Source organism: Sceloporus occidentalis, unplaced genomic scaffold (assembly GCF_023333645.1).
Source record: "Sceloporus occidentalis isolate IW3139 unplaced genomic scaffold, rSceOcc1.0.p SCAF_43, whole genome shotgun sequence".
In the NCBI taxonomy this organism is placed as follows: domain Eukaryota; kingdom Metazoa; phylum Chordata; class Lepidosauria; order Squamata; family Phrynosomatidae; genus Sceloporus; species Sceloporus occidentalis.
This window is the reverse complement of record NW_028317023.1, coordinates 8,214,145-8,225,935: the sequence shown is the minus strand read 5'-3', so window position 1 is coordinate 8,225,935 and position 11,791 is coordinate 8,214,145. Positions and strand designations below refer to the sequence as shown.

Here is an 11,791-nt window from a genome sequence, read left to right as displayed (position 1 = left end):
CTCAGACAGTAATGGGATTGATATACTGCTGGGGGTAGCCACACAAGTCAGGGCCCATAGTCGGTAGGGAGGAGGCGGGCTGTCAGGCCTCTCCAGTGGCCCCAGTGATGGAGGGTTTCGTCACAAGATACATTTGGGATTTCTTCATAGAAGTAATAAAAATATCAGACACAACTATTTATTTAAGTCTTTGGAGGGCACATTTCTTTAGTTTAGTTTGTTAGGTATAACTTAACCAGTTACATAAAAGCCAAAATTGATCTATACGTGCCTAGCCTAACTCAGCTGGTCTTAATGGCCAATTTAGCAGATACCGTTATTCAAGCATACATCCAGTCCAGTAGCCCACATTCAGTCTATTTAACCGAGCACTGTATATATTTTTTTCATACCACTACCCCTTTAAGCAAAAAGTTAATTCTTACATTAATACACATACTGTCGATCCATTTGTACATAAATGGTTAGCAGCATGATTCTAACTATTTGCTACTTCATACCTTATAGAGTACCTATAGGGTTGTTCAGAAGGCAAATATACATAAAATATGAAAACCGTGTGGAAAATATTTTCTGATTATGCAGAAAATACTTGCTGTATCTGCTACAATACAAAAGTTACTCAGTGTACACATTTATTGGATTTTTGTATACAATGTATTCTATACTGTATTTGAGCCACATAGAAATTTAAAATTGTACAACTCTTTTTTCTTTTTTTTTTTCCTCGTAGTCCTTCCACCACAACATGGAAAAGTTGCAATAGTGACAGGAGGGTCCAAGGGAATTGGATATTGCACTGCCCTACACTTATCTAAACTTGGAATGCATGTCATTATTGGTAGGTATTAATGTTAGTACCTTACATCGACATAAATAATGTGTGTAAAATAATGTGTACACATGTTTTAAGATGAGCAATAGTTTTGGGTTTTGCTACTATCCTTCTTGAAAATATATACTGTGTGCGTGTGTGTATGTGTGTATATATATATATATATATATATATTCAGTATCTCACAAAAGTGAGTACACCTCACATTTACTGACCCCTGTCCATTGCCGAAAGCACCTACAATGGGCACACGAGCATAAGAACTGGAAAAAGGTGGAAGAATGGAAGAAGGTGGTCTGGTCTGATGAATCACATTTTCTTTTACATCACATGGATGGCCAGGAGCTTGTGCGTCGCTTACTTGGAGAGCACATGGAGGCCCCAGCAAATTACAAGACTTAAAGGGTCTGCTGCTAATGTCTTGGTACCAGATACCACAGCACACCGTCAGCAGTCTAATAGAGTCCATGCCTCGACAGGTGAGGGCTGTATTGGGAAAATGGCGACCTACACAATATTAGGCAGGTGGTCATAATGTTATGGCTGATCTGTTAATGTGTGTGTGTGTGTGTGTGTGTGTGTGTGTATATATATATATATATATATATATATATATATAGTAATGTGTGTATATATGTAGTAATTCCCCAGTGTTTCTATTACCCGATATACTTCATTTTCCCTTTAGATTTTATTGAATGGTGAACTAAAATTACGCATTACTCCAGAGCATGTGATGCTTATTTTGAATATAAAGAGTTTTCTTTGATTCATTCCAGCAGGAAACAATGACTGTGAAGGCAATGAGGCAGTTGAGAGGATACAACAGCAAACAATGAATGCAAATGGTAAGCTTTTAAGTGGAATCTGAGTGCTAATGGTGCGGTTTCCAGTAAAATATATTTTTTAGTAAATCATGGGGAAAAGAAGAATTGTGCCTCTTCTTTATCAGTTAAATCTCCAATCATATATGCACCACTGGGCATTGATGGTGTGGATTTATTTTATACCTCATACATATAAATTTGAGCTTTAGTAGGTTTTCCCCATGTTTTATTGCCTATTTTCTTTTTGCTGGACGGTTAAACCTTTATGAAGTCTAAATAACTACATGACCAAATTTTTTTTCTCAAGAATAACAGGGGAACTGTCATAGATTATTAAGAGTGTCTACCTCAGACACATTCTTTCACTACTACATCCATCCAGAGTTGTTGATGTTCAAAGCTTTGGTACCAAAATTGATTAAATTAAGCTATATGACTGGTCTTGCTGCTGGAACCTGATGTTGCCACATTTTATGGAGGCTCACCTTCCATAAAGATTTATGAACTTCACTCCTAATATGAGCAAAAACTTTAAATTACCTTAAAGGGAATCTGACACCTTTTAGAAATCTTGGCGCCATTAGATAAACAAGTATTGCTTGTGCATTTGTTTTTTTTCCCACTCATTTTGGTAATATGGTTTAAATGTTAGGGATGCTGATATGTCACAAAAGTTGGCAAAACTGTAATAAATTATGGTTATCCTACATCTCACAGTATGTTATACTGACTGCTTAAAATATGAACATCTTGGTAATTATTCATTGTTTTAGTGGATGGATGGATGGCCTTGTAGTACCAAAGTTCAGATCATTTAATTAATTGTATTGGTGGCAACAGTGTAGTGGGTGTTCACTTTTTTGAAAGGGTGGTTTATTCCATCTGTTGAGTGGAACCTGTTTAGCAGAACTGTAACCTACAAGCAAGGGTGCTGCTAAACATGATACATTGGCCATGGATCAAAGGACAATATGTTACAAAAACACCCTAATTAGTCATTTAAGGATACATTTTAAACTAAATCCCATGCAACAGCATAACTCCCCCAACATACAGCATGATGATTATTGCATAGTGCTTTGGTACCATGAAAAGCAGAAATATCCATCAGCTACAGAGGGCCCTGCTCTTAAGCTTACAATGCAGAGGATTTAAACTTGTATATTTCATTTTACCTTTTTTCTTAGGGTAGCACAGCTGTACAAATGTAGCTTGCACACACACGATAAAGTATAGGCTGAGTGTGTAGCTCTAAGCTGTCTTTCAGTTTCTGGAGAACCCTGACTCCCATTATAGTCTATCAAGAGCATGACAAAGAGCCGGACTCTGACGCACTTGTAATCAGTTTTAAGCTTGTGTTATATAAAACAGTTCAGTCATGTATTATGAAAGCAACCCTTGTTTCCAGCTCTGCTTCAAAGCTTTTTGATTACTAGCAGAGTGGAATAAAATGTTGCTTTTAGGTAAAAACGGTTTTCATATATCCTCTTAGTATGGAATGACTGTTTTGAAAGTAAACACACATAATACTACTCTAAAGACTGAAAACAATACCTTTCGTGAGCCCCCATTCCCATAAAAACATAGAACTTGGCAGCAGATGAGAACCATTTGGCCCATCTAATCTCCCCATTTTTGCTGTTTAGAGTCTCAGACCTTAATTAGTCATTGGTCTTGCCTTAGATTCAAGATAGCTGTATGCCTATCCAGTGCATGTACTTAGTTAAATCCCTTTAAGTATATCAATGTTTCAGTCATTTCCTCTTCTTTCCTGCAAGGTATATATATTAAGACCCCTTTAGCCTTTCTTGATAATATTTATGCTGCAAACCATTCACCATTCTATCCTCCAATATGTCAATATACTTCTGGGGATATGGTCTTCAAAATTGTGCGCAATACTCCCTGTGAGGTCTGACCAGATATCCTGTAAAATTTCAGAATCACCTCTCTCTTTATTTAGCTACAGAAGACTGAAAGAAATATCAGGAACACATGAGGCAATTTCAAGAATGGTAGATTTAGACACCCTTTGAGCCTCAATGATCTGGCAAGGTGTAGGGAAGGAAGACTGGAAGTTATACGGCTGGCTAATGGGGTAATTGTTGATGTAAATGTATCCAGGTGTCCCTCTTTTAAGACGCCCCCTGTAGCCTTTATACGGATTGGCAACAAAAAGCCTATGACCCAGGACAGTATCCCCAGACATATGGACAGAATTTCTGAGGTGCATAACAGTTCTAGATCAAACAGGTGAAAGTGGAGCAATTATAAGGATGGTTCCATTGCTTTATATAGTAACTGTGCATTTTTTTTTACAAATTTGCACCACATTGCTCTTATACTGGAATATATATAGTATTGTATATACATATCCCAAAGGTCCCTACATACTGATGATTGTTAAATCATTTAGTGAATTATTAGCTGTACACCATTTGTCTAAATGTAGCATCTTCTGGGTGCATTTGGAGATATTCTGGAGACCTATTGAATGGATAAGGCAATGGTTGCAGTTGATGGTGTGTATTTAGATGAAAGTCTTGTTACTAGTGGAGCATCTCAGGAATCGGTATTGTGACCCATACTATTATGGTATATGATAAATGGTATGCTTAGCAATATTACAAAAGGTCTTAATGGTAAGGACTTTTTTTTGCAGATGATACAAAGAACAGGATAGACATTTCTGGTTAAACATGCAAGTGATTTCAATAAATTAGAAGAATGGTGGAGAATGTGGCAGGTTAATGTTGAATGCATAAATTAATGCACTTAAAAATACATTTAAAAAAAGTAATAATCTAGGCAGAATATATAATTGGGGCACTGCTGTGTGAGTTACAACAGAAGAAAGCGTTTTGGGAGTATTTTTTTCTGAAGACTTAAAGGTATGCAGGCAATGCAATAAAGCATCTATAAAGGGAATCAGTTTAAGGTTTTAATAGCAGAAAGAGGGAGGTGGGTCTGCTACTTTACAGATCTCTGGTCAGATCTTACATTGTGTATTATATACAGTTCTAGAGACCCCATCTCCAGAAAGATATTGACGCATTGGAGAAAGCTCAGAGGAGGGCTGCTAAAATGGCAAGTGGATTAAGGGATTTAAATATTTATAACTTGGAGGAAAAAAGAGAGAGAGGAGATGTGATAGAAACATTTAAATACATAAAGGGATTTAAAGTACAGGAGGAAAGTTTATTTCAAAGAAATGTTAGAACTAGAAAATATAATCTAAAACTGGAGGGTCAGAGGTTTAGATGTAGTGTTAGGAAGTTTTATAAAAGTTTATCCCCTGCCCATATTTGCATTTGCATCCGATTTATTTATACAGTAACCCTTAAAATAACTATTATTGTCACTGTTGCTGCATAATTTGTAAGAAATCCATCAATTATCCTATAACAACATACATTTTGTGCCATGCATACTATACAATATAACATTATTTTAGTTATGTTGCCTTATGTATGTATATATATATATATATATATATATATATATATATATATATATATATGTATATAAATATATATATATATATATATATATATATACATAAGGCAACATAACTATATATATATATAATGCGCATGTATAACATGAGCTTTAAAAGCCATTCCAGATGTTCATTTGCTGTTCCCTGTGATTTGGCATAGTACAACCGCATTGTCATAATGATTGCAGTGCTAAAGTTCGTGCTTTGGTTTCAGAACTTGATGGTTTTTCAAGAAAAAAAAAACAAAAAAAAAAGATGCACTTTAGGCATGTGAATTAAAAAAATATATATTTTCAGCTACATATATATTAGAGAATTGATGAATTTATTTTTTTAAAGCATGTGTACTATGTGCCTTTTAATTAATTCCTGTGCTCTTAAATTATCTATATAATTTACTTTTATTACAGAAAAGCAGACAAGTTAAAAAAGTGACCACAAATAGGACGCTTATGTACTTGCTAATAATAATAAACTGGTCATCCTAATAATTTACAATATTTTTTGGTTTTTAGAATGGATAAAATATTATTTTCCTAACATGCACTTTAATGAAATTTGTAAACTTTACTTTTCTAGTCAAATTTGAGTATGTTTAAGCAAATTGGTTTAGTTTGGTCAGGACCAGACATGCGATGACAAGACGGCCCTTGTACTTTAAGGCCAGTGCCCTCCTGATGTCATAAGTGCATTCATGGCATATCCCGTTCTAACCACATGCAGCAGCACCTGATCTGTCGCTGGTGTGCCAGATGGCCAGTCTCGGCCTGACTTTGGAGCTGTTAAGATAAAGTAGAGCAGGCTAACTGTGTAGTATAATTGTAATCAGCTAATGCCTAATTCATTAGTCACTTCATTCACAGCCATTCACTTAGAAAGGATTCGGTAAATCAATGACCGGATTTGTCTGCTCTGTGCATTTTTTTTCTTTTTTCCCCCACGTACACCCAGGGACAAAAATAAACATAATTGTATTATGCTCTTCCAGGGCCATAAATAGTGTGTTTTGGACTTGCATAAACATATATTTTGTTCCATTGTAAAGATGCCTGCAATTGAAAATCACATTGTTCCATTGAATAGAGAACAATATGAGCTTTATAAAATGCTCACAGTGATTCGCTTGCTTGTAATTCATTGAGAAAATACATGTCTGAAAAATAGAAAACGGTAATAGGAAGGGTCTGAAATCACAGTTTTAAAAATGGAGCAATGATTTGTTCACACTGAAATGAAGGAAAAATAAAATAATAAATAGTTTTTGCTAAGCTGACCTCTTAAAAAATCTGTGAAGCATGCATAAAAAGAGAAGAGTAAGATCCTAGGTTAAGTTGTAAATTAAACTTAAATTTGCACAGTAATGAGACACTCCAAAGGTACAATGGAAGTAATAAGACCTGCATATCCCTGTCACGGTTCCTGGTTGACTTAAACGCCAGACTCCCAAGTTGCAGGTCTGAACACTGCTGACTGACCATAAGAGCCTTAAGGATTTGGATTGTTCACATCAAGAGGCTTCTAGCTGAACTTTAGCGAACCCACACCTGCGTATTAGGTTCATTATTTTAGTCCTTTAAGTAACCAGCACACACAAATAGCCCTTCCCATTGGATGGTGCTGCCTGTGTCCAGTACCAGTGCATTATATATAGTCCCTGTTGCAATACTGCTTGTTTCCCACTGCTTCTGGTTTCTGGCATCCTGACCCTGGCTTTTGCTTTAAAGTATGCGATTTCCTGACCTTTTTGCTTTTTTGACTGTTCTACCATTATCCAACTACCAGATAAGGGAGTGGATTATCACTAACTTTCATGGTTGCTGCAAGGGTATCTCTTTTCCTCCGGTATCCATTGGTCTCTGCTCAAGGGTTCTGCTTCAACACGCTGAGCAAGATTATTGAAACATACAGAGGACCTTTTCAAGTTTACTGCCTACCAGGACTCTGGATGAGCTTCTTCAATCTCAGGGCAGGGAGAGTTGGGTCACACTCTTTCTCGGCCAGGTTCTGCCCACTTCTCATCTGCTACTATCCACTTTCTGCTCACTAAAATCAAAGTTGAACTAGCCCCCTAGTGCCAATAACCCCACCCCCACAATAAACTACATCTCAAAATTGGGGGAGCCGACCTTGGGAAGTTCCCAAGGATTGGTGTAACACAGGCTTCTTTAGAAGGACCACCTGGTATTTGTGTCTCAAATGAATCACACAGTTAACCCCAGTACTGTTAATTTTCTATTAATGATTACTTTTGTTTAAAAAAAAAAAACATTCATTAACATGTGCTAGGCTTTTTGCTCAGTTCTTCAGCAAATTGTGTGCCTTGCGGAAATGGCATATGTAATACAACTGAACAAGGCAAATGATAAATCCACTGTTTCCCATGTGTTGGGGTTTGGAGCACCCACTTATTATGGCACCACAAGAACATATTGTAATTATGTTTGTTATCATGGGAAATTCCTATGACATTGCACAAAGATTGTTTCCCAACAATATAAGCATCTAGGTGGACTGCCATGCAAATATTTTTATCACTGCACAGCACGACTATGAAAATTCAAATGATAAAATATGAAATCAATCTTGGTGGAATATTAGTGGCACTTATTTTAACATAATCCAGTACGCAAACTGTTCAGTTTCGGTGCCTAGATTCTTACTTACTTAGAGTTGGGTTCTAGTACCAACAAAAAACATAATTTCCATTGAATGAAATTGCTGATAAACTAACAAAAGCAGATCTCCCTATACTGATCAAGGGCTGCCATTCAAATGAAGGACAGGAACATATCCTACAAAAATATGTACAGTTCAGGGGTTCTACACATTAAAATGCAATGTTATAATATGTAAAAAGCAAAATGCATCCATAGACGATTTGCTTTAATGTTACGGTTAAATCAATATCCGCCATTTTTCTCTTACATACTGTTAAAATTGGACTTCCTCAATTACTAAAATTCTAACGGCACTACTCTCAGATATCTAGACACATTCAGAATTTTTATATCATACCTAGAATGTGAAGCAGTACTTTTCAATTTCAGTAAATGCAATTGCAATGATAACCTTTCTCCTTTAGGCCAGCCTCTGCTTTTCCATTCAGATGGTTTCTGCTGACATTGTAAAATGTTGATTCCCTGTAGAATGTGGTGCTAGAAATGTGTGTTCCAGGACTATTACTTATAAAGAGTGATACAAATTAGATGAAGGGAATTTGTAACATTTTTGGATAGGTTATATAAAATGTTTTTTGTTCATAGTAAAAGAATAGGTTATATTGTAAATGAAATAAAGGGGCTCTGGGCATTGAGGGCAAAAGCTTGGTAGACTCCTGGACCATGTGCATTTGTAAAGGTCTAGGCATGCTATATCAATGAGTATGTGTGAGTGAGTAAATGAGTATTTGTGAATGAGTATCTGTGGAAGAGTGTAAAAGAGTGATTTTATAGTATAGTAGGTTGAAATAAGACTTCAGTCCATCAAGTTCAACCTTTCACACATACGTAGTTCCAAAAGAAGTCAAAAAACCCTACTTGGGGGGGCATGGCCGGCTACAGAGGAAGATGGCAGCATAAGCTCTTGGCTCCGTGAACCCTCTCCGTGTTCTTTCGAACAAAGTGTGTTTTTCTGCAAGATGGGCAAGACAAATAGGGCTCCTGGTACCCCCAAACCCCCGGGGAGTAAGGAGAAACCTTCACTTACCTCAGTCCGGTCTTATTTCCAAGGAAATTTGGATCAAGACTCCAGGGACTCCTTTCACAAAATGGCGCCTTCTGCCGGATCCAGCAGTGATTGTCCTGAGGAACCCCTCCCGGATACTAGAGATCATCCTTCACTGCAAGATACCCTTCGTCTTTTACCTACGAAGGAGGAGATGATTCCTTTAATCGAGAAGGCTACTCAGGGGATCCGTGACACTCTGTCTGCGCTTAGAACCGACGTACAACAGCTTGGGGACCGCGTGGCCTCTGTCGAGGAAGACATAGCCAAAGTGACGGATACCGTTGAGACCCTTTCCTCACAACTGGCTGATCACTCTAATATCTTACGTCTAATGGCCAGAAGATTGGAGGACCTGGATAATAGGGGGCGCCGGAATAATTTACGAATTCGGGGAATCCCCGAGGATATCTTGCCGCCGGACATTACATCTACCCTGCACACTATCTTTAATGGCCTCCTACGGCGCCCCGTGGACACGCCGATTAAATTTGACAGAGCTCACAGAGCATTAAAGCCGCGGGGAGACGCTTCGAATCCCCCAAGGGATATTATATGTAGACTGCACGACTACCCTGTGAAGGAGGACATCCTACGGGCGTGTAGGTCGCAGGGGGACATTTCCTGGAATGATCACAACATCGCCATCTTCCCTGATTTGTCGCCCACTACTCTCCAAGCGCGCCGTATTCTGAAGCATTTGACGGCGGCTCTTCGGGAAGCCTCCATCCCCTACCAGTGGGGGTTTCCGTTTTCCTTGTCTGTCCGTAAGGACAACAAAATTTTTGCTATCCGTCGAGCCTCCGATGTTCCGTCTTTCCTGGATAGCCTGGGTCTGATTGGGAAACGGCCCTCCTCAACCCGATTCACCTGCGGGATCCTGCTAAAGTCTGGTCGCCCTTACCGCGAAGAAACAAACGCTCCAAGCTACCGACGACTTAATCCTACTGGAACCTTATACTCACCTTTTTGCCTACACTCCTCCTGCTCTTTTCCACTCTCCTGTCTTGGACTCTTCACGGTTCTGCAGATCCGCAGGTCTACGTCTCGTCCTCGCTGAGGTTACCAGGACTGTACATCATCCTCGTACATCATCTGACCTACCTTCACTCGGCTCATTGAACACCGCGTTATTCGAATAGCAGGTCATCATCCGCCTCGATTTTGTGGTGCCTTGGGCTACATACCGGGTCCTCTTTTTGTTTGTGACTTCTTCACGCATTGTGGGGCTTCCCGGACAACCTTCGTGGCGTTCACGGTCTGTTGTTACACTTCCACTTTGTCCTTTTGGTTCTGTTTGTTCGTCGCCGTGCCCTTATATCGTTGTATTGCATTTTATAGCTGACTTATTTGGGTATACGGTCATGCATTTATTGGCTCTTATTCCGATGTTTGCTCGACTCTAATATGATCGGTTTCCATCTGTGGGTTCTCGCTACTCACCTACCCTGCATTCAGTAACCCAGAACCTTTCAGTGGATTCTTCATTTTTTGCGTTGCAGGATCATACTTCTACACTACACACTCTTTCCATACATTTACATTTCTCTCTACACATGGAGAGGGTTCCATGCCGCTGCCACTCCTCTCCTCGTCCTTACTTCGTCACTACTCTCATCTTCTACGTCCACTATCTACTTTCACACACGTATACCCCACCAGAGCATACCTACCTGTCCCACGGGTCAGGAAACACGGTCACTGACCATTGGTATGGTCAAAATGCTCACTATTCGACGTTCATGCGTCGGGCAGTCATCTGCCCTGTTTGGTTATGTTTTTGTTTTTATGTTTCTGACTGTTTATGTTGTTGTTCTCCTTCTCTGTTCCACTGGATGATTTGGTGCGCCTGTACTGTTATATCTTTTGTTTCTAGCCCTCTGCTCGGATGTCTACCACCGATCTTAAGTGCACTTCTCTGAATATTAGAGGATTGAATAAACCCCAACAGAGGTCTAAGCTGCTTTACGTTTTACGTTCCTTCAAAACCCATATCGCATTCCTCCAGGAAACCCATTTTCTCCACACTAGAGAATTTAAACTTACTGACAGATATATCCATACTGCCTACTTTGCTAGCTCCCACTCCTCCAAGACTAAAGGGGTAGCCATATTGCTACATAAAAATTTGCCCTTTAAACTGCTAGATGCGTGGAGGGATCCTGACGGCAGGGGTATTCTAGTTAAGGGCTTTCTTGGTCTTCACAAGGTAACCCTAGCAACGGTGTATGCCCCTAATAGGGATCAGACCTCTTTTTTAGTGAAATTCCTGTCTAAATTGGCGGATTTTCAAGAGGGCCTTACGATCTTTGGGGGTGACCTTAACATGGTCCTTGATCCCAGGCTCGATTGCTCGGCAGGTGCATCACACATTCCCTACACAAAAATTAAAAAGGTGAAACGTATGGTTTTGCTCAACCAATTGGTCGACGTTTGGAGGGCCCAACATCCTTCCACGTTAGATTACACATTCTACTCGTCTCCCCACCACCGCTACACGCGAATAGACGCTTTATTTTTATCTCATCACCACCTTTCATACTTACGCTCCTCGGACATAGGCTCCTTGACTTTCAGTGACCATGCCCCTGTTCATCTGACCCTATGCCTTCCCTTAACCCCTCCCAGAGTCTGGTGCTGGCGCCTGAATGAAAACCTGATCGAAACCCCGACATTCTTTCCGGCCTTAAATCTCATTTACAACATTATTTTGAAGAGAATTCTAATTTAGAGACCCCAATCCCGACGGTCTGGGAGGCCCATAAAGCGGTCATCCGAGGCCACCTTATCCAACTTGGGGCTAAGCTTAAAACGCCTTGACCATCTGTCTTTAATATCTCTGACCCGCCAGATAGCTGAGCTAGAATTACAACATAAATTTTCCCTTTCCAATAGTCTTCTTGAACA

General features: G+C 39.3%; 1 protein-coding gene across 1 annotated transcript in view; it reads left to right on the top strand.

Moving 5' to 3' along the window:
- Positions 1-294: 294 nt before the first annotated feature.
- Positions 295-11,791, top strand: part of LOC149289838 (polyprenol dehydrogenase-like) — a 95,003-nt gene continuing 83,506 nt past the window's right edge. Inside the window, exons 1-3 of the mRNA XM_089490284.1 lie at positions 295-373; positions 734-841; positions 1,615-1,683. Of these exons, the coding sequence (XP_089346410.1) occupies positions 295-373; positions 734-841; positions 1,615-1,683 (256 nt within the window). The remainder of the gene's footprint in view (positions 374-733; positions 842-1,614; positions 1,684-11,791) is intronic.